The sequence below is a fragment of the Dermacentor silvarum genome, chromosome 10 (assembly GCF_013339745.2).
Source record: "Dermacentor silvarum isolate Dsil-2018 chromosome 10, BIME_Dsil_1.4, whole genome shotgun sequence".
Lineage (NCBI taxonomy): Eukaryota > Metazoa > Arthropoda > Arachnida > Ixodida > Ixodidae > Dermacentor > Dermacentor silvarum.
The window spans coordinates 113736237-113756617 of record NC_051163.1 but is presented as its reverse complement, the minus strand read 5'-3'; the positions used below and the strand labels follow the sequence as shown (position 1 = coordinate 113756617).

Sequence of the window (20381 nt, the reverse complement as noted above, 5' to 3'; positions counted from 1 at the left end):
ACACGAGGGCTCCAGTGCGCGATGTTGGCCGAAGTTGATAGGAACATTAAACCCATAAAGTTCCAGAATTGAAAATCTAAAGCACGCCTTTGGAAATGTCAGTGCACCTCTCGCGTCAAAAGTTTATGAGAAGATTGAGAAATGTATATGCATAAAGTCTCGGAATTGAAATCCATGCGCTCCGTAGATTCCGCGGCCGCTGCGAGATGCCCGCAACGCGCCCGCTCGCTATCAAAAAGCGCTTGAAAGTTTGTGCTCGGATGGGGCTCCTTGCGTTATGTGACTCCAGGTGCAAGGGTGTTTCCGCGAAATCTAGCCCGAGTTCGCAATGTTCGCGCCGAAATGTCTTTTCGAGCGGGAAAAAGACATGGTACACAAAATTCAGAATGATTCCCGGCGTCGGTGGTTGTTATGGTCGGCGGTGTATGCAAGAACGAAAAAATTTCGGGAAGGGGCTGAAGTCCCATCAGCACCCCCCCTCGACCTCCCCTCCTGGCTACGCCTCTGAAGCGCACCAATACTAAGGCCTAGAGCTGTTCTAGGGCACTTTCAGAAATAAATGAAATGAAATAACCTGTTCAAAACTGCATTCCTGCCGACAATGGTCATCTTCTATCATTCGGCTTGTCTTTAACCCTTATATTTTATCTGAAAATAGAGTGTTAAATATTTTTGTTAGATTTTGATGTAAAGAAATCCCCGGCCTAGATTACATTCCACGTGCCTTTCTAAAGCATAACGCGGAATGTTGTTCAAGTACTTATGTGTGATATTCAGAAGATTGCTTGAGGAATGTGGTTTACTAGATGACTGGAGAGTCGTCAGAATTAAAACTTTATATAAATGTGGTGAGAAAAAATGTACACTAAATAATCGTCCAATCTCACTCATTTCTACAGCATGTAAGTTACTTAAACATATTATTCACAAACATATATCTGACTTTCTGGAAGAACATAACGTAATGTCAAAAGTTCAGCATGGCTTCAGAACGGGGTACTCGACATGTACGCAGATGGTAGAGACAATTCATGATTTTTCAACGACAATTATCGAAGGCAAACAAGCTTATTTCTGGGCTTTCGCAAGGCTTTCGACACGGCTTTTCACAGAAAGCTAATTCATCAATTAAAAATTAAAGTGATTATAATAAAATTTTGTAATAAAATATTACGAGCTAATGCCTGGATCGAGGCTTACTTGTCAGACCGGCGTCAAGTTGTTTCTTTGAACAATGCCCACTCTCAGAGCATTCCGGCTCAGGGATCTAAGGAACATTCCCCAGGGATCCCAGGGATCGGTTCTTGGATCGCTTTTGTTTTTTATATTTATCATTTATTTTGTCCGTAGATCTTTGTGCCCCTATTAAGTTATATGCTGAGGACTGTGTGCTCTATGAAAAACGTAATATTATTGAGTATCAAATCGCGTTAAATAACGCTCTTCAAAAAGTAAAATGTTAGTGTGACATGTGGCAAATGGTGACACATTTTGATACAGCAGTATACTATATTAGAATAACACTGAAAAAAAAACCCCTCTTCGTTACCAGTATGTTGCTACTAATTACGCGCTTTCTGATGCCACATGATGCAAGTATCTGGGACTCTAGGTTTACAATAAGCTTTCTTGGAGAGAACATATTGATACCGTCTCTGCTGATGCTCTTCGTAAAATGTTCTTAAGCTACACCTGAAACTCGGTTCCTTGCTTATAATGCTGCTGTATGACCAATCTTAGAATATGCTGCGATAATCTAGGACCCCTACACTAAGACCAGTATTTACGAATCAGAAAGAGTTAAAAAAGCAGCGATATTTATCTAGAATTCCTATGGCCGTACATCCATCGCGGGCGTAAGAAAAACCATCTTGTACTAATAGGAATCACATTTGTCGCTGGAAATTCTTTTTCTAGTTAATCAATGGCCCCTACAGTATCGACACCTCGCAGATAATTAGTTATTCCAGTGATTTCGCTCCGCGCATGCGAAATTTTCTCTCAGTAAAATCAATGTTAACGACAACTAACTCTTACAAATATTCCTATTTTCCTGGTACTATAACCGACCGAAACAACCTTTCCAATAATGTAGATTTCATAAAAAAATTGGTGTCATTATTTGAGGAGCATATTCAGTAATTAGTGTTTTTCTGTGTTGGAGTCTACTCGGTGATTGGAACTCATATGTTGAAATTAATAATCTGTTATGGTCTTGTGCGTGATGACATTGATGAAGTATTTTCTGCTGTGTATACTTGTTCTTGAAGCCCTAATTTGTCTGTATTTTTGTTTTGTCTCAATATGTTATTGTACAAACACGTATACCCACCTGCGATGGTCTTGTGTTCAAGATAGGAATATTCATTAGTAAATAAGTAGGTAAGAAAAGTCTCGTGTTTCCCCCACAGAAATAGAGTGGAATTTTTTTTTAAAAAGAGACCGGCGAAACGCAGTAACGGGGCAGAACAAAGCCCCGCAAATGTTCACATTTTGCTCTGCATTTAGTGACAAACTTGCATATAAACATTGCTGTAGATTGCTCAAAATATTACACCGGTGCTTGAAGCATGATAATAATTTCTTTACTCAATAAGATAAAAAGGTGTCTTGTACGTTCAGCCATCTTTAAAACATGCATTTATTTTCCGACATAGTAGGCATCAGTGATATGACAAGGGACTGGAAGTTTCTCGGAGCGGCAGGTTTACTGCTGCAAAGACTCGTGCAAACCCTACAGTCAGCCACCGCAAGACGTCGCAGGTGTACACGCCTTTGGTCTGTGGATGAGTATGGAACATGAAAAGTGTTTCTTATCGGATGTCAGCAGACAAAAAAAAAAAAAAAAAGAAAAATCAGGGAAGTTTGCACTCGCGGTCGCACTTAGGCACAGCGAAGCTTACTGGCTGCTAGTGCTAGGTATTAACTTCGGTTGCTGTTAGGATGTTAACTTGGTTTAACTTAACTACGTATGTAGGAAGGTATTCTCGAGCAATAATTTTTGGAGGTACCTTCCCTTTCGCGACATTTTGCGTGACTAGCGCTGGACGCGTCCGCGCCTACGAGCGACAGCACTCCTGGCATGCCACAAACGCAGGCAGGCTAACCAAGGTTTGCACAGTGCCAAGAACGCTGCTGCTTGCCAACGCCGGACGCGTTGGAGGCTAGCCGCTCGATATCAATCGGCCAGCTTCGTTGTTTCTTGGTGCAAGCTTTCGCCTTTTTTTTTCTCCTGGCTCAGCGCGCCGCGGAGAGAAGAGAGGCGGGGGTCGGGAAGGCAGGGAGCTCGCGGTCCTCCTCCGAGTTGCCATGGCTACGGCGCGGTAGTTTCTTGGCACGCACCACAAATTACGGCTGGCTTAAACAGCTTCGCTGTTTAAAAACAAAACTATTTCGCATGGATCCAAGAACAGGTCAGTTTTTCTGGGGGTTAGTTGACTGCCAAAAACATGTATGGTACGATTAATTCCTTGTTTTATCTCAGGAAGCACACCATCGCCACGGCATCGATGAAATGATGTACGCCAGATTCTAGTGGAGGTTTGCTTGTGATTTTATTTACCACGAGAGTTTACTAAGGAGATTTTAAATAAACTTCTGCAGTGGAAATGTTCTGAAAGGGAAGCCGGAGTGCCACCATTTTATAAGGGGAGCCATAGGGACACGTGTACTTTTTCCCGGGACTGCATTTCACCCGATAACAACTTAAAGTTACCGCTCAGCGTGAGACTTACCTGCATGATTTGAAACTTGCTTGCTGTTTGTTGTGTAATTTTTCTGGACTGTGTTATCAGATTGTATACGCGACACGAATTGTGTAGTACTTCCTGGAGGGCACGCGGCACCAGCAATTGCACTGGAACGTTCGACGAGTCACGCAATTGAGTCACGTATAAAAGCCGACGCGCTTGACCCGCACATCAGATTTCGGTGATCGCCCACTGTGCTTGCCGCTATTGTAGCGCTTTGAGTGCCAGTTGTATGATGGGCGCAGGTTCGCCCCAATAAAGAGTTAACGATTTGAAGTCACGGCGTACGCCGTCAGGACAATGGCTTACAGTGAAGAAGAGTAAGCACTTTCGTCACGCTTCGTACGAGTTAAAGGGGCCCTGCAACATCTTTTTATCAATGTCGGGAAGAGCACTTCACGGGAAAGCGCACAACTTTAGACATATCTTGGAGGCAAAAGGTATTCCAATGGTGTTCAGCAGAAGCAGAGTTATCGGCATTCAAAAGTCGTCCTTCGTCTCCTCTGTGGCGCTCCCGCTTATCCTTTAGCGGCTTGCCCTGCAAATGCTGCGGCGGTGCAGGGTGGTGCCCGCAATGCTCCGCACACTGAACGTCTTGAGGGCGCGCAGTTTAAATTTTGAATTAGATGTTCACGGGGGTGCCACTACTTCCGGTTTTGCACCCACGAGACGCTAAAGGTCCCTGGTTAAAAAATTTACGGTCACTTAAGTATCCTTACGTGATTTGAATGCGAAAGCGTTTTGACTTCTCTAATTAATTCGTTAGGTGCATGATACGTGACGCCATACAATGTCATGTGTCCTTCACAATTCTACCCTAATCCACCTTGCACTGATTTGTACCAGCCTTAGTCCACCTTAACCCACTTTAATCCACCTTAATCCATTTCAATTCCCCTTATTCTACTTTAATTCACCTTTATTCATTTTATTTCACCTTAATTCACTTTACTCCACCTTAAGTCACCTTCCTCTAACTTATTCTAATTTTAATTATGTGTTGCTACTGACGTAATACAAGACGCTGATGATGCCACTGATGATGATGGTCTTTGGTGCCACTCGTTGCCTACAACGCCGGATTACCGCACACTGACGCCGCAGTTTAGCGTTAACCGTCAGCAAACCGGGGCTAAAGTGAAGCGCGTCTCCCACAGATTCCCCCACTGTGAAAAATGACAAAACGACACGTTCGCGCTGCGCGTCTACATTCGTTCAAGTGATTCTACGTATATATGCACTAATTCTACACACACAATTCGTGGGGCCGCAACATTTATATGGGGACAGATTACCAGCGAAGCTATTTTGGCTGCACACATGGGCGTCATACTCGTACATTATGAAATGATGCATTTTTTTTTCATACGGCTCCACACTACGCCGACACAAGCGCCGACCGCGGTCATGACACCTCCTATGCTGCAGCCGCGCCGCCACCTTCATGACGTTACAACCACAGAAGCGCAGGCCACGTTCACAGGCGCCGTCACCACAACCGCTGCTGCAGCCGCGCCGGCACCTCCGACGCGCGGGATGTTATGGGTAGAGTGTACTAGACAATGGTCTTCTAGTACACTCTAGTTATGGGGCTCGCGCTCTGCAGCTTCGAGCTGAGCAAGTGGCGCCGCCTGCGACGTGGAGCGCTACTAATTAGTCGTTGCTGAGCGCGAGCGTGTGCGCGCGAAAGCGTGGCACCTCGAAAGAACGACGCAGAATCGCGGTCAAAAAAAAAAAAAAAAAAGAGTGGAACACTGTACTGTTGCCTGTGCGGCTGCAACAACAGCTACAGAAACACTGCCGGTAAGCTTCCAAAGATAAAATGTTATGGATTTCCTGGAAAGCTTTACGAGAAGGAGCGACGGGAGCGCATGGATCCAGCCCGTGCGATGGGCGAGGTAAACAAAGACGCTGTTCAACTTTTTAGAGTTTTTTTGTGCTATCTTTGGAATTTGCTCATCGCGGTCATGAACCTTTTATTTTCTAGCCCCGAAGTGGACCTCTGGCAGCCTGTGAAGAACCAAACCAAACACAGCCAGGGCCGTGGCATGTTTACACCATCCTCGGCATCCAGCTTTAGATGTGCAGCTCGCTCCCACAATGTGCCTTGAGAGTGAAGACAACTGGGTAATAAAACAAACGTAAAAATGAAAGAGAGCGATCGAAATAGCGGTCGTTTTTCTTACCTGAAGGCGCACGTCGTAGTCGAAGCTTTTCATTTGCGCGACACGTCTACCGACAACGTCGGAGGTGGTCCGCTGCACTCACAATTTGTTCTCTAACGCCATAAACATGATTGCTGGCGTTAAAGATTGTTACTGCGGAGCAAACTGCTTCGTCTGAAATACTGTTCCATGTTTTCAATTTTGTGAAATCCGCGAAATAAAACGCGCTGCTGGTTTCGCACGGCCATTGCACCCGTAAGCCGGCGTTGCACGTGGCAGAAGCGGAGAGAGCGCCTGCACCATGTCGCGAGGTGTTTACGCGCGCGGCCGCTACTCATTTTCGAGAGCAGTCCAGGCAGCTGCAGGATAGGATGGCATTTAACTGCAAACTTTACTCGCAGAGCTGGTTGTTCTAGCGCAGCAGAGCCACCATACCAGCTCTCGAGCCCTATGACCACAGAAGCGCAGGCCACTTGCACAGGCGCCATCGCTACAATCTTTCCCCATCTCCTCTACCCGTCTCCGTTCTTGTCCGTGCGCCGTGATACGGACGTAAGCCAATTAGGGTACTACCCCCCCCCCCCCCCCCCCTAGGTGGGCATGCGGCGGCTGCATACGGGGGCTACAGGTAAGCAGCTTCGCTGTAAAAGTGAAATATGCACTGGAACGTGCAGACGCGCACTATGATAGCGGCCAGCAAAAGTTCAGGGACGCCTCGACCTTGCGCTGCGGAGGAGGTGCCACTACTCGACAGACGACGTCCGCCGAATAGCGGAAGCACAAATTTTTTTGTTGTAGACTCTTCCAACGCAGTGGTATATCGTAATCTTTATTACTTAATCGTACGTAATACTTATTACTTACGATTACGTAATACTTATTACGTAATCTTTATTACCAATTATGTGGACACTCGAGGCGCATTTTTGCCGTCGCCGTGATGTTCCGCATAATAGTCCAAGGGCGATAACACCGTCGCCGCGCGCCGTATGCTGTATGTGCGAGTGAAAGCACGCGAGGGGAGACGACGATCGTGGCTCCATCGGGCGCGCGCGAGGATGGAAAGCGGAGAGCAAACGCGCCGTCTTCCGTCGCGCGAAAGGACGTGGGGGTATGGGTGGGATGGAAGGGCGGCGGTGTTGCGCTCCGGCACCAACTGCGTATTTTGCCACCGTGTGCAAGTGGAACTGACGACAGCAGCCCAATCTCGCGCGCAAAAAGGAGGAAAGCGAGGAGGCAGCGCGGGAGGGAGGGGGGATGGCTTCTACTCTACCAACAACTGCGCACTTTGCGCGGCCGTGCGCGCGACCGCGCGCCGTATCTTGAAAGCGATCTGCAGACTGCTCATACCTTAGTGAGCGCTGTGTTTTCACCCCTCAGCTCTCGTTGAAGCGCAGAAAGCATAACGGTCACTTCGCGCTCTGCTGCTGCAGCTGCGCTTGCTCACGCTAGCGTTTTGACAGCGAGTGTCCACGGCCATCGAGTGCGATGTGTTCGTATTTGCTCGTGCGTACAGACACGATGCTTGTTAATTCAGTTAGTAAGCGAATGTTTCCAAGTTTATACGGCCGATAAAACTAGTATCATTTCTTCCTATAGCTTTCTACTAATTTGCTATGGCAATCGGTGCTTCGGCTTTCGGGTGATACTGCGACTTCTTTTTAAATACGTAAAGTGTAATGAACATTGTTACCGTCGCAGACTTTTCTGTGGCTCTTAATAAAATAATAGAGCTCGTGAACCGCCGCGGTAGCTTGGCGGCTATGGTCCCGGCCGCGGCGGCCGATAGGGGTGAAATGCAAGAACGCCCGTGTCCTGTGCATTGGGGGCGCGTTAAAGAATACCAGGTGGTCAAAATTATTCCGGAGTCCCCTACTACGGCGAACTTCACAATCATATCTTCGTTTTTGGACGTAAAACCTCAGAATTTTTAAATAGTGCTCGAGATGTTTCCACAAATCTAACCAATAGTCGTATGAGGGCGCCATCAACGTTGATGGGCGCCATCGCGTCATGTGCAGCTTACATAGCGGGGGTTTGACGGAGCCGCAGGCAAAATGGTTGATCTTTACAGAGCCCCTTTCTTAAAAATGGAAATAAATCATTCATTCATTCATTCATTCATTCATTCATTCATTCATTCATTCATTCATTCATTCATTCATTCATTCAGAGGCCGAGGAATTGTATAGGTTCCCCGCCGCATATTTTTGAGTAATTCTTGGCTAAGGCGTTCACGGAAGCATTCTCTGGCGTCTAGTATGATTTATTTATTATGCTCAAAGGATGTTGGCAGGGTCGTTTTAAAATGGCCAATTTTTGCCTCACAGATAGTTCTCCACGTATATCTCTGTGGTACTAGTTTTATAACGAAGCCTGTATGGGTGTCCTCGCAAATTTTATTCGTCTTCATGTGATCAATGGTCAGCCAAAACCATCTTTTCTAAGGAAAAAGCAACTATTGTTTTCTAATTAGCCTAGCATTCACATTCACAGCGCAAAACCACTGGATCTGTGAGCGGACATTAGCCGACAAGGCTCTCTTTGAGAGGTGAGGTAGGGTCAAGCGCTGGCTTCACCCTTGGTGGCCTAGAACTGCGGGAAATTCAATTTCAAAATTTTTTTGTTATAAATCTTTTTAGACTTTACCTTATATTTCTGAAAAAGAAGGAAAATAAGCTGGTGCACAGCGGAAGGTGAGGCAAGTCAAAATGTTTAAAAATGATACACTGTGGAGACGGGGCAGGGGGTTGTATTTCATTAACCTTCCCCGTAACGGGCAGGAGACAGGGAGAGAAGCAGTTGTTGCCCCGACGAAGGCAAGCCCACTTGTTGCAATGTTGAATTCAGCGACATCCGCTGTTGATTACGTCCAGTTTCCATCTTTATGTGAACCTCTGTCTCGTTTGCATGTCTGTTGCAAAGTTTGACATGACTTTATAAACGGGATGCTTTGATATGATTTGAAACTATAGAATTTGTCGAGAGCAGAGGTTCCATTCGTGCAGTCACAGTCGATAAAACAGAAAGGACTTCGTACACGCTGCTGCATTCAAATAAACAACAGTTTATAACAAGCGATCACTGTTCAAAGAAATGAGTCGGACACAAAAAGTGTTGCTTCATTTCGTTTATTATTGACAAGAAGACCTGAATTTGTTTGCAACAAAGCGGTTCTGGCATTCTCGCCGCGACCGCCGTTGAGAGATGACAGCACAGTCTGGGTTACACTAAATGCCCACATGGATTGTGAAGTTAGTTGACATTGCCGTAGCCAAGGTACGCTGCTATAATACTGAACATCACTTTTGATGATGCAGCTAGCTTGACTGAAGCTGCAGAATGAAGTGTGTGGGTTGATGCAGTGAAGAAAATTAAATAAAGCACGATGTCTGACCGTCACTCGATGTCAGGTCTGCAAGATTGACTCTCGCTAAATTCAAAGCAGTCTGCAAAGCTATTGCATTAGTTCAGCAACGCAATGCGCTCTCTTCATGAAGCCCACAATGAACTTTGACCCGATGTACAAAATTCTTATGAAACGATGATACCTAAGTTCTCTACAACACGACGAAAAGTAAAGAATCCAGCGCGCTCGCGACACGCTGATGCAGAAACTCTAATGCATGCTTGTAAATACATTCAAACGCGTAAAGCTGCACTAAGTGTTACAAAACGGCCAAAGCTCTTAAAACGACCCTTGGATTCTACGCTGCTGTGATATTGACTCACTCTGTGGAGCTGAAACCTTTCTTTGCTTACTTTAAAAGGCACCGCTGTCAAATGCCGCAATGATACTGTCTGTTTTCCTCCTGTTAAGTTCATTGCCGACATGCCTCATGCGACCAAAAGCTACTGTAAAACTTACTACTATGGAACAGGGAGCTATTCCTTTCAGATATACACACCATTTTTTTAGGAATGCATCAACAATGCCGTCTCCAGCGACCTGTAGCAGTGAAATATCAGCATTTTTATGAAAAATATTCTGCGCGCAGAAGTCCTACACAATGCGCGGGAGGACAACCTCGTCTCGCATCACGACTACCTCGTAATGACACGAGCACGCTTAATTGTTTGCAGCTGGAAACGAGTGTCAGGATAATTCCCGCAGTGTACTTGCTGTCGCTCATTGTTGGGCCTTCCCATTAAATGTTTGTTGGTAATGTTTTCGACGTGCTACAGAAGATCGCACTTCTTCCTGCGTGACTTGCCAAACAGTGTCACACTCTCTTATCCTGAGCTCGAAGCTTTGAAGGTACATTTTTATGTTTATGGAAGGCAGTGAGATGGAAAATATCCAAGCTCACACCAACATCTTCCACTAAACGACTACCTTGTGACACATGAATGCGAACTTCGTCAATTGAACATGGTTGCCTGATTGCCGGCGACCTTCAGTACAGCTCGGAGTTATTTTCAAGCTCTGCATCTCTCTGTAAAAGGCAATCATGGAATTCAGCACCTTGTTCTCGCGTGGAATAATTACTTTGGTGAAAACTTTGCAGTTATGCAGCAAGAAGTGGTTTATGTCTTTTTGAAAACTTGCAGTCGTCATGTTCCGACAGTGAAAAAGTACTCAGACATTAGTCTAGTAGTAAATTCGTCACAGTGGAAGTAGATATTGAACCTGAGAAAGAGAATGAAAAGATATTTAAAAAGAGATGACTAGTCTACCAGGTGTTTTTCGAGTTAGTGTACATCTTATGTCTAAAATACAGTTCCGTCATTAAAAAATAATAATTAAAGTATAAATTCATGCTTGAACAGCAACTTGAGCTTTGCAGTTGCTGATTACCAAATAAAGGTGCAGCCGCGTGCTCCTTGTGACAACAATATAAATTTGAGAGTAAGTTTGGGCTTGTCGGTATATTCCACGTTTATTTTTTTATTTATTTATAATACCCTCAAGTTCAGAGGCATAGCAGAGGGGATGAGTTATAAACAATTAAAAAAATTGGTGTACGACTGCAGTAGGTTACAATATACAGTATAATGCCCACTACTGCACAATAACATGAGGAGAGTACAGTAGACGCAAACAAAGCTTTGTCCACGTTCTTCGTACTGCCCTTGTGTTTCTTGTGCTCTATAGTCTGCTAATATGAAAGAATTTACTGTTGACCAACCCTGTCATATGTAATTAGCTGATTACTACTTATACTGACAAGCCTTGATTGCATGACATTACATCCACAGTGGTTTCTATGTATTCCGACTCATTAGTACAAAATGCCCATGATGCAGGGATTTTCATGGTGCTGAACAAAGACCTTCAAACGCGTAGGTATATTTGCATCGAAAAAAATTGCTGGATTGTTTGTTGCAAAATGTCACATATTTAACTGGCCAACTGATCAATTTTGGTCATACTAAGGTACCTGTGTTTGTTACATATAAACAGCTACTTGTGATCAGAGCGACGCTCCACCAGCATTATCAATGGGATCAGCTGGTTACGAACGCCGGATGATAAGAGTGACACAGAATCGAGCGGAAGGCCTTGCTACAAAATCGCGACTAGTTTAGCTAAACAGCTACTAGTGCGCACCTGAAATCAAAGCCTTTACGTTGCCGTTATATCTCGAATGTCACAGCCAAATTGTGAACCGTGTTCCACAGATCCTCTCATGTAATCAAAAACCACGACCTCCCGATGATGACTAACCACACAAGGTTACGATTTTGTGTGTCTTGGTGGTGCTTGTTCCTATTTGATGATCGAGTCTCTGCTCCAGGCCAGCATCTATTGCATGTTATCATGAATGTAGCATCTAAACACATAAAAAATTTAAGAAAATATCGATTAGTGGAGCCCTATTTGTAACGGAAAATTTGTCACCACGGAACAAGTACAGCCATAAAACGACACCTAATTTGCGTGCTTCAATGTCAATGTTATATAAATTACAAAAAAGACAGCTCTAAATTTTCTCGATCAAGGACTCTGTCAGCATAAATTCTTGCTGGGTACAGCAGATGATCTCATGTCGGCGAGTGACTGGGTAAATAAACAGCCTGTTGAGCCTCTGCCGTGCCCCAAAAGTATGCCAAATTTCATGTTACCGATTAAGGCTTAGGTAAACGCCATCCTTTTTTAAGATGTTCCGAGGACAATACTTGTATGATCAGACATTTTGCTTGGTTGAGAAGTGAAGGGGAGTGGATGGAGAACGCTTGTTTGTGGGGCATTCCTAGAACCCCCAAAATGTGGATGCTCAGGTGGAAGGTTAGAGCACGAACATCACTGCATTTTCAAGACTTGTCACGTGCACAGCCGTCTGCTAAACCTTTGAAAACTGACTGTACATCAGGATCGGTCATATATAAGTGTCCCGGAAACATGTGTGCGTGACCACAATGAGCTTCATTTGGGTCTTTCTGGTGCAGCCTAGGTAGCTGTGCAGCATTGCGTGCAGCAAGCAGGCCTTGTTATAGAAAGCTTCACCTGTCAGCCTATCCACTCACACGTACGTGGTGGCAGCAAATAAAAAAGAGCAGGCTGTGCCGCATATCACAGTTGCTTTCTGTTGTCAGGGCGCTGCAATGCACTTGTGCTTTGAGGCACCCTAGTACATTTTCTGTTGCGCGCTTGCCTCCGTAACATTGCCCTCAGTCGGTCATAGCTGGGTTTGTGTAGCTGAATCCCTTGAACTGCTCCTGGTCCATGGAGGCCAAGATCTGCGGGTCGATGGGCGTCAGCACGGGCTTCTCCATTGTGAAGTCGCTGTCGAAGTTGCTCACGTCCGCTGTGTTTTTCTGCAGGCAAGACAAGTGAGAATTACGTTTAGTTAAGGTGACCTACCTGAAATGCTAAAGGAGGTTCAAGCACAAAATAAGTTAGTGCGGAAGAGTACTCGCTTCGTCATTTTGTCCTTTTCTGAGTTTGAACGCAAATGCACGAGTTCTCTGAGGGCCCCCTCACCAGGCACAATTAAACCTTTTTGTGACACAGCGAAAGTGCTGTCTGAAGAGCATTTCACCACAACAATTTTTGTAGCGATAGCTACATTACGCCAGGTTTTCGCCTCTTCGCCGTACTTTGAGTCGTGGCCGCACTGTGACGTCACACCACGGCCTTGATTCTCCAGCAATTCGGCTTGTCGCGGTCGCTGCGCGGCCACCGCTCCTGCCGTTGGTAAAGTTCCTATATAGGAAAAGTACCGCCATCCTTTGATCAACGCCACTTCTCTCTCTCTCATGTATCTCCGATTGGACGATGATAGCGCGCACCTTCACTTCTTTATATTGTGTTTTTTTCCGCCTCAGAGCCAGGTTGAAAGTCACTCTGCGCAGCCGCAGTCGCCGGCGGCGGCCGCGGCGCGCGCCCGGCCTGAAAGCTTCAACGAGGCCTTTCTATGGGCGCCACTGTCGACTTGCTTTCGCAAGCAAAAAGTAAAGAAAAAACAAACAAACAAACGCTTTAGGAGAGGAGACGGCGGAGGAAAGGGCAGATGGCGGTACTTTTTGGGGGACTTTAGCCGTTGGGCGTTCGCCGCACCCTCTGTGTGACGTCACACCACGGCCCTCGATTCTCCAGCGACTCAGCTCGTCGCGGACGCCGCGCGGCCACCGCTCCTACAGGCGCGCGTCTGCCGTTGCGTGCCTGGCAACCGCCGCAGCTGGCGCGCTCGCCGCGCCCTCTGTGTGACGTCACACCATAGGGCCTCGATTCTCCGGCAACTCGCTTCGTCGCGGTCGCCGCGCGGCCACCGCTCCTGCCGTTGGTTTTACTCTTTGGTTGACCACAACGTCTCTCCTTTCTTAGTCTAGTGGGAAACCACTAAGTTTAATAAGAACATATCTAACTACAAGCTAAGCCTAAGTGCAGCCGGGGGTCTGTAGCTATCGCTACTCGACTAGCTTTAACCAGAGCTAAACTACACCCAATTTTTCAGGTTGGTTCATTATTAGAAGATATAGGAGAAACTGAAATGTCGCATCGCCATGCTCCCAGGAGGCGACCTTCACTGCCAACAGAAACGCTCTCTCCCTTCGATCAGACTGCGTTCGCGAGTGACATTCTTTCCTGCCTTCTCCCATACCGTAGCCGTTGGTCTGCGTCAAGTTTACGTCACAAATCCCGCATTAATTTTTTTTTTTGCCGCGCGGAACATTTCCAGTAGTGGTATGGCGCGTTGTGCATAAGATGATTACCAAAGTCACGTGCCATAATCAGTGACATTGCTGGCAGTGTGTCTGACGTGGATGCGCTTATGCTTGGGACCTTGATTCCGTGGTAGGAAGCGGAGATCCCTCGACCGGAATGTCGTACGGGCTTTCGTTTTAAATTTCAACTGTTTTCGCGCCATACAGCAATTTGATACTTTGCAGACACGATCACCAGCGCGTCCACCATGCACCGCGCTTTTCTGTTCACAATGCCCAAACCTGGCGAGGTGCCCTTTAAATTATTCAGGTTGTATTTGTGCATGCGTTTCGCTTATAGAATAGTGACATGGCCACCTTTACCGTGATGCTTGTTAAGGAAGGTGCAAATGCGAAAGACAAGTGGCAAAATTATACTTTCCAGAAGATCGCTTACCAGCACGCCATGACGTCAATAATTACAATGGCTTCTACCCGAGTGATATTTATGATTAACCAAGCACTGAATTGACTTTCAAAAGAAACAGCCTCACCAATTTTGAATGCACCGAACAGCAAATACGAGAAAATATCTTGGAGTTCACACTGCTGTACCAGTGCCAAGGTGTCATCGCAAAAGAAAGAGAGATAAAAAAAAAACGAAAGAAAAGGGAACGAAGATATATCACATGAATTTCTTACTCTAGTAATCTCTTGCTAAATGAAGGAAAATAGGGTTTTGAAGCAACCATTTACTATAGTGTAAACTGATGATCTGTAGCTTTTTATGTAATTTACACCCAGCCACAAATGTTTACGGACCAAGAGATCTCAGAAAACGTTCCATTCCCAAGCAGCCTGTAGCAGTAGCCAGCAAAACTGTATACGACCATGTTTGCATATTCTAGTCGAGGCCCGAAATGCAAATACCCGGCCGCGTTGTGAGGGCTCGGAGATATTCAGGTTTTTCTTATATTTGATGGTCCGTAATATTTTTTGGCCAAGTGTAAGTTCAAATAATAAGCTGCGCTGCCTGCCTAAGCGGTTTGACGTGATTAACACATGTTGGCGTGCACAGACTACATGTTGAACATGAGCTTTATATCATAGGTGAATCACAAAAGTTCTGCATTAGATGATGAATAAATCGTATTTTCTCTCCATTCTCACCCCTGATGATAAGAAAAAATAATAAATCGGCTTTTACAAACCTCCCCTATGAGGCTTAGAAGAAACTGCAAACGAATAATTTCTATGGATGCCGTCGCAATACCAAGGCTAACTTTAGAAAATTGGAGGACGCTCAAGCTTCGCCTTAAGAGTGGAACGCGATAGCGTTATCAGGCCGCGTTCGCATCGCATTTTTCTTTGTGAGTAGGCTTCACTGCAACGCACTGCGTGGGAAAGCCGGCTTACAAAGACCGAGCTTACGTCGATCCCCTTAAAGTCTGCTTTACTTTTAAACCCAAATGCATTGCTGGGAGGGCATTCTTTCGGGGGCAATATAGGCCGTCTCATATGAAAATATGAATGCCCGAGGACCTTTTTCTATTATTTTATTAATTGTTTGCTGTTGCCCCGAGGCGCGCGCGTGTCCAAAACGTATTAGGCACGCTAAGTCCCAGTTTGACCTGCCGAGAACGCGAGCGCCATCTGGATGGTGTTTTAGCAAGTAGCCTACCCGGGCGCGCCGCTGTTGTATGGTAGATATGCTGGAAAAGGGGTTTGTGTTCGAGTTTCCTCGTCACAGAATTATGTTTTCTCGTGCATTCAGATTACAATCCGACGTTATTATGTGTGTAGGTTGTGGTTAAGTCGTACTTTATGATTTTTCTCACACATTTTACTTTGAGAAATACGATTAGTTCACCAGCGCCCCTGCGCCACGTGGAGGGCCTGTGTGGTCGGGGTGGTTCGGGATGACTTTTTTGGCTGCGGACGCCGATGCCGGATTTTTTGCGACACGGAGCCTTTGACGCTGTCGCGTTAAAAAGGGCCATGCACCGATGAGTTCGGGAGATGGCACTGTATAACGCAAAGAAAACGCGTGCTGAATACATGGGCGGCGAGAGCGGGAATGAGGTTCCTGAAACGAGAAGAAGCAAGGCGACATGGCCAGCAACAAAATGACGGCAAGAAAACGCGCGGGAAACTACCGAGCGCGTGTGTGGGCGGCGTTGAGTGTAGGGACCGGCAGCTAGGCGGTGAGCAGCATAAACCGACTGCCAAGGTCGACAGCGAGCCTGTGTTGGACAACGGAAGCGAAGCGGGCGGAAGAGATGACAGGGCAGAACGATGAGAGGACTCGAGGAGCCGGAGAATCGTGTGGCCGCCGCCAGCTAGGGAAGCACCGTGGGCGTCAAAAATAGACGGCATTCCCGTGGCAAAGTTGTGCGCGCCGTCTTGCGCCGGCCTGTCTTGAACAAGATGGAAAGGGAGAGGAAGGACGGGGCCGGATCGTTGCGCCCGAAAAATGCGCGGGAAAGACTTGCGTTAGAAAGACGGGAGAAAGGGGGTGGCGAGCGGCTGCTGTCCACGAGGGCGCGAGCGCGCTGCCGCTTGCGTAATCTGCGGAAACGCGCCCGTTTAACGAAAACAGCTATCATCCATGTCGCGCCAATTCGGTGCAGTGCGCAGCAAAAGCTTATGCGTAGCGTCAGCCAGCCAGAAAAGAGAACCAGAAGATGGGCTTTTACGAATTTGCCTCTGGTCGCCCGGCGTCGACTGAATCGAATTTTCACAGAAGGATCAACAGTACACTTTGGGCGAGCTCTGTTCTGTTCCCTACTCTATAACACATACCCTGATTGGCTGACACGAGCCTTAGGTTTAGTGGTGCTGCACAGAATTAGCGAGGAACTCGCCTCGCACGGCTCCCTCGTTCCGTCCTCTACGCTTGTTGACAGCTTTCCACAGTTCGTTCGCCCAGCAGGCGTGACCACAGCTGGCCGTCTGGTAGATGTATTGAGCAACGCACCCACAGGGCGCGTGGTAGATAATAGTATACTAGTAGACTCGTAAGCAAACTGTAGGTAGTTTGCCGTTAACGCGTGTACTACATGTCGTTTAACGCACGTCGCGCTGTCCTCTCACTCGTGGCCTTCTCTTTACTTTCTTTTCTGTTATTGACCAGCGGTAAGGAAGGGTGGCCAAGGAATTCTTGTCGTGGAACAGTTGCGAAAGCCGCGCCACTTACAGTTGGCACGTGTACACTGGCGTTTGCCAGCCGGACGCAGTCAGACCTGTCTTGTTCATTTTCCTTGAACAAAAGTAACCCCTTTGTGCGTTTATTTTTCTTCGACCTTAAATTTATTTTTCGAAGGCAGGGCGCAGCTGTGCGCGCTTTTCCCGACGTTTCGTTAGCTGTCGCTGAAAAGAGCTACATAGGAATCGCGTTGCGGCAGCGCTGGAGAAGGAACTAAGACAGAGGAGCAAGCGAAGCTAAGTATGCCAGCGCTCTTTGGCGGTGAAACGAAAAAAAAAAAAAAAAAAAAGCTAACTTCGAGGAAACGTAACCCAGAGGTATTGTTTTTCATGGGTTGTCGTTTATCATGCCGATTGTATTTATTAATGTTCCGACGGGACTTTCGTTCAACAGATACACAGACACGCGCTCAATTAGCAAAATGATGTTTGAGTATAGATTAATGCACGTATTTAAATCGGGGGCAAGTTGTCGTCTTCAATTGCACAGTGGCGAGGCTCGGAGGAAAGATTGGTGTCAGCCGACGACTCTAATGACGATGCGCGCATCGTGATGTAGGTACATGTGGGAACAGTTAACAGAGTACGATCTGCTATACCACGACCTGAAGATTGCCCATGCGTCCCGCTTTAAAAGCCCTATACAGTTAGTGGCTTGGCGCCGAATCCTCAAGGCTTCTCGTTCGCAGATGCTCTTTGCCATGGGCTGGCCACCTCTCCTAATAATATGTACAGCGTCATGGTTCTCCTGCAATTTGCTCTTGCGAACAATTGTATAGCGTAAGAGCTTTTTGCTAATACGTGCCCTGGCTATCCTAGTATATACTCGCGGACAACTTTCCCTGGACATAAAGGCAAAGCTACGGAGGCAAAGCGCACGCAAGAGCGCTCTTTAAAAAAAGTACCACATTCTCATCTGTTAACTCAAGCTTGCGAAAACCGCAACATCTTATTCACAACCGCAAATTAAGACAAAATACAGCACTGACTGTTCAACTTGTCTTACTTCTGTGCTTTTCACTTCGACGTTTGGGCAAACGCAAAGTCGTCGCACGCGCAAAATAGGCTGATTCCGGTACGTGCTTCAAGAAACGAAAAGCGCTGTCAAACGCTGCCGAACTACGCGGCGCAGTAGCACATGCGCAGAAGCGCCGCTCTTGTAGCTTCCCCTTCGATGCCACAGAAAGCCGTCCGCGAATATAGCAGTGCTAAACATAGCGTCACGAAAAGATGAACAAGACAGAAAGAAGGGAAGAAAGACAGCATGCACAGAACAGTCATTAAACACGTAATTCCTGAGTTGAGAGGGCTGGGAGGAAAGTAGCGCAATAAATAACGTCTGCTGCTCGTCTCAGAGATGCGAGCAGACGAAGAAGGCAGGCATAAGGTAGGATTTAACAGTAATGATCATGTAGGCCCCCGTGCAGGCCAGCACACAAATAGAGCAAGCAACGTACGAAGAAAGAAGTGGGCTAACCAGTTTGGGTTTGAACGGAGGCTCGACCTCTTTCTTCTCGAGCTTTTCCCACTGGATGTTGCGGAAGAAAGGCTGGTCGCACACGTCACCCGCTGGACAGCCGGGCATGCCGAGACGCGTCTCGGCGTTCTTGTCCAGCAGCTGCACGAAAAGGTTGAGGCGCCGGCCAGCCAACCATAAACACCATGGTTCAGTACCTTAACCAACGATACGTTTTGTGCGCGAACAGACACATGCGTCCGTTTAGTTTCACGAAATGATAGGTGCCGAATGCGCAAAGTTATAGCTTTTCTTTCGTGAGCGCTCTTTGCCTCTGGCAACCCGCCTTCACTAATAATATAAATAGTTTCAGCGTGCCCGTTATTCCGGTACACGCTAGGGCTTTTGTGTAATACCGGTGAGTCTGTGTATGTGTGTGTGTGTGTTTCGACTCTCTATGCGCTCAGACAATGCTTCGCTGTATATAAATTCCAATCGTTCGATCTACTAGCTTGGACAAGTATGCATATGCCGGCTGCTGTCTCAATTTGTAGACAACTTGGGTCACTGTGTATGTGCCCGAACAGGCAACTTACACTCCATAATTTCACAATATAATCATAACAATTAAAATATTTACCAACAATTAATTTCCCATCACCAAATTCTATATGCACCACCAACTGAATGCTAATAATCGCAGCAGTGTAGATGGTCCTCCCCAAAGGATGCGTTCCACTTCGATTTTAACGCGAAGCATTCTTTTGCGAGCGCAGCCACTTTGCTGCGGGGCGGGCGAGCGGGCGGACAGAGAACGTATCTCGCTGCTTTCGTGGGCCGATGCCGGTAGCAGTTCAGTCTAAAAGTATGTGCCTTATTAAATTAGGTGACGTGCTTGATGTAGACTGGGCAGTGTAGGCTATCTGTCCAGATGGCTTGTACATATTCTGTGCGATTTATATATAAAATTTATTTAGTAATCGATCGAGCGATCGAATGCTCACCAATACTAGGAGTGACTTTGCCTCGCGGCTGAGGAACCTCGGGTAGTAAGCCTCCTCGTTGCAGACGGACCAGAACAGCTCGTCTTCGTCGGTGCCGTTGAAGGGCGACTGGCCGATGAGCATCTCGTAGGTCAGGATGCCGAACGACCACCAGTCGACCGACTGGTTGTAGTGCTGGCCCTTGATGATCTGTGACGGGCGCGAACAAGGGGCATCGAGTTAGCGCGCGAAACGTGAGAGATGACTTCGATCTCAAGTATAAAGCGGACCTCTATCTCGAAATCCCTGCGACGGGATAAAACCCTATAGTAGATGGGGCGCGAAGAACATGCTCAAGCAACAAGAACAGACACGATAAAATGGCTGTGCGTTTGTCCGTGTCCGTAAGCCCACTGCTTGTGCTTAGTCTCCGCGCTTGACCTTTGATGGCATGAAGGCACACATTTTCACAGCGAGTTTTGCAGGTTAAGAAAACACAGTGTTTCGCTGACAAGCACGAGGTGGCGGGTTCGATTCCCGCCACGGCAGCCTCATTCCGAAGAACCGGAATGCAATTGCAACTTTGGTTGCATGAAAAAAACAAAACAAAAACAGAAGACTTGCTGGTTAAAATAATCTGGAGCCTTCCACTGCGATGCGTATCATAAGCGAAAGCGTTCATGCAATTAGTGGCGTCGTTACCTATATATTAGGCTAGATGTCACCGTGATAGCAG

General features: G+C 46.7%; 1 protein-coding gene across 3 annotated transcripts in view; it reads right to left on the bottom strand.

The window, feature by feature from the left end:
• Nucleotides 1–9029: 9029 nt before the first annotated feature.
• Nucleotides 9030–20381, bottom strand: part of LOC119466489 (protein kinase C delta type) — a 711485-nt gene continuing 700133 nt past the window's right edge. For all 3 annotated transcript variants that reach the window (XM_049657504.1, XM_037727002.2, XM_049657505.1), the window contains 3 exons: nt 19667–19855; nt 18684–18824; nt 9030–12673 (listed from right to left, as the gene is read on the bottom strand). In XM_049657504.1, the coding sequence (XP_049513461.1) occupies nt 12527–12673; nt 18684–18824; nt 19667–19855 (477 nt within the window). In that variant the 3' untranslated portion in view covers nt 9030–12526. The remainder of the gene's footprint in view (nt 12674–18683; nt 18825–19666; nt 19856–20381) is intronic.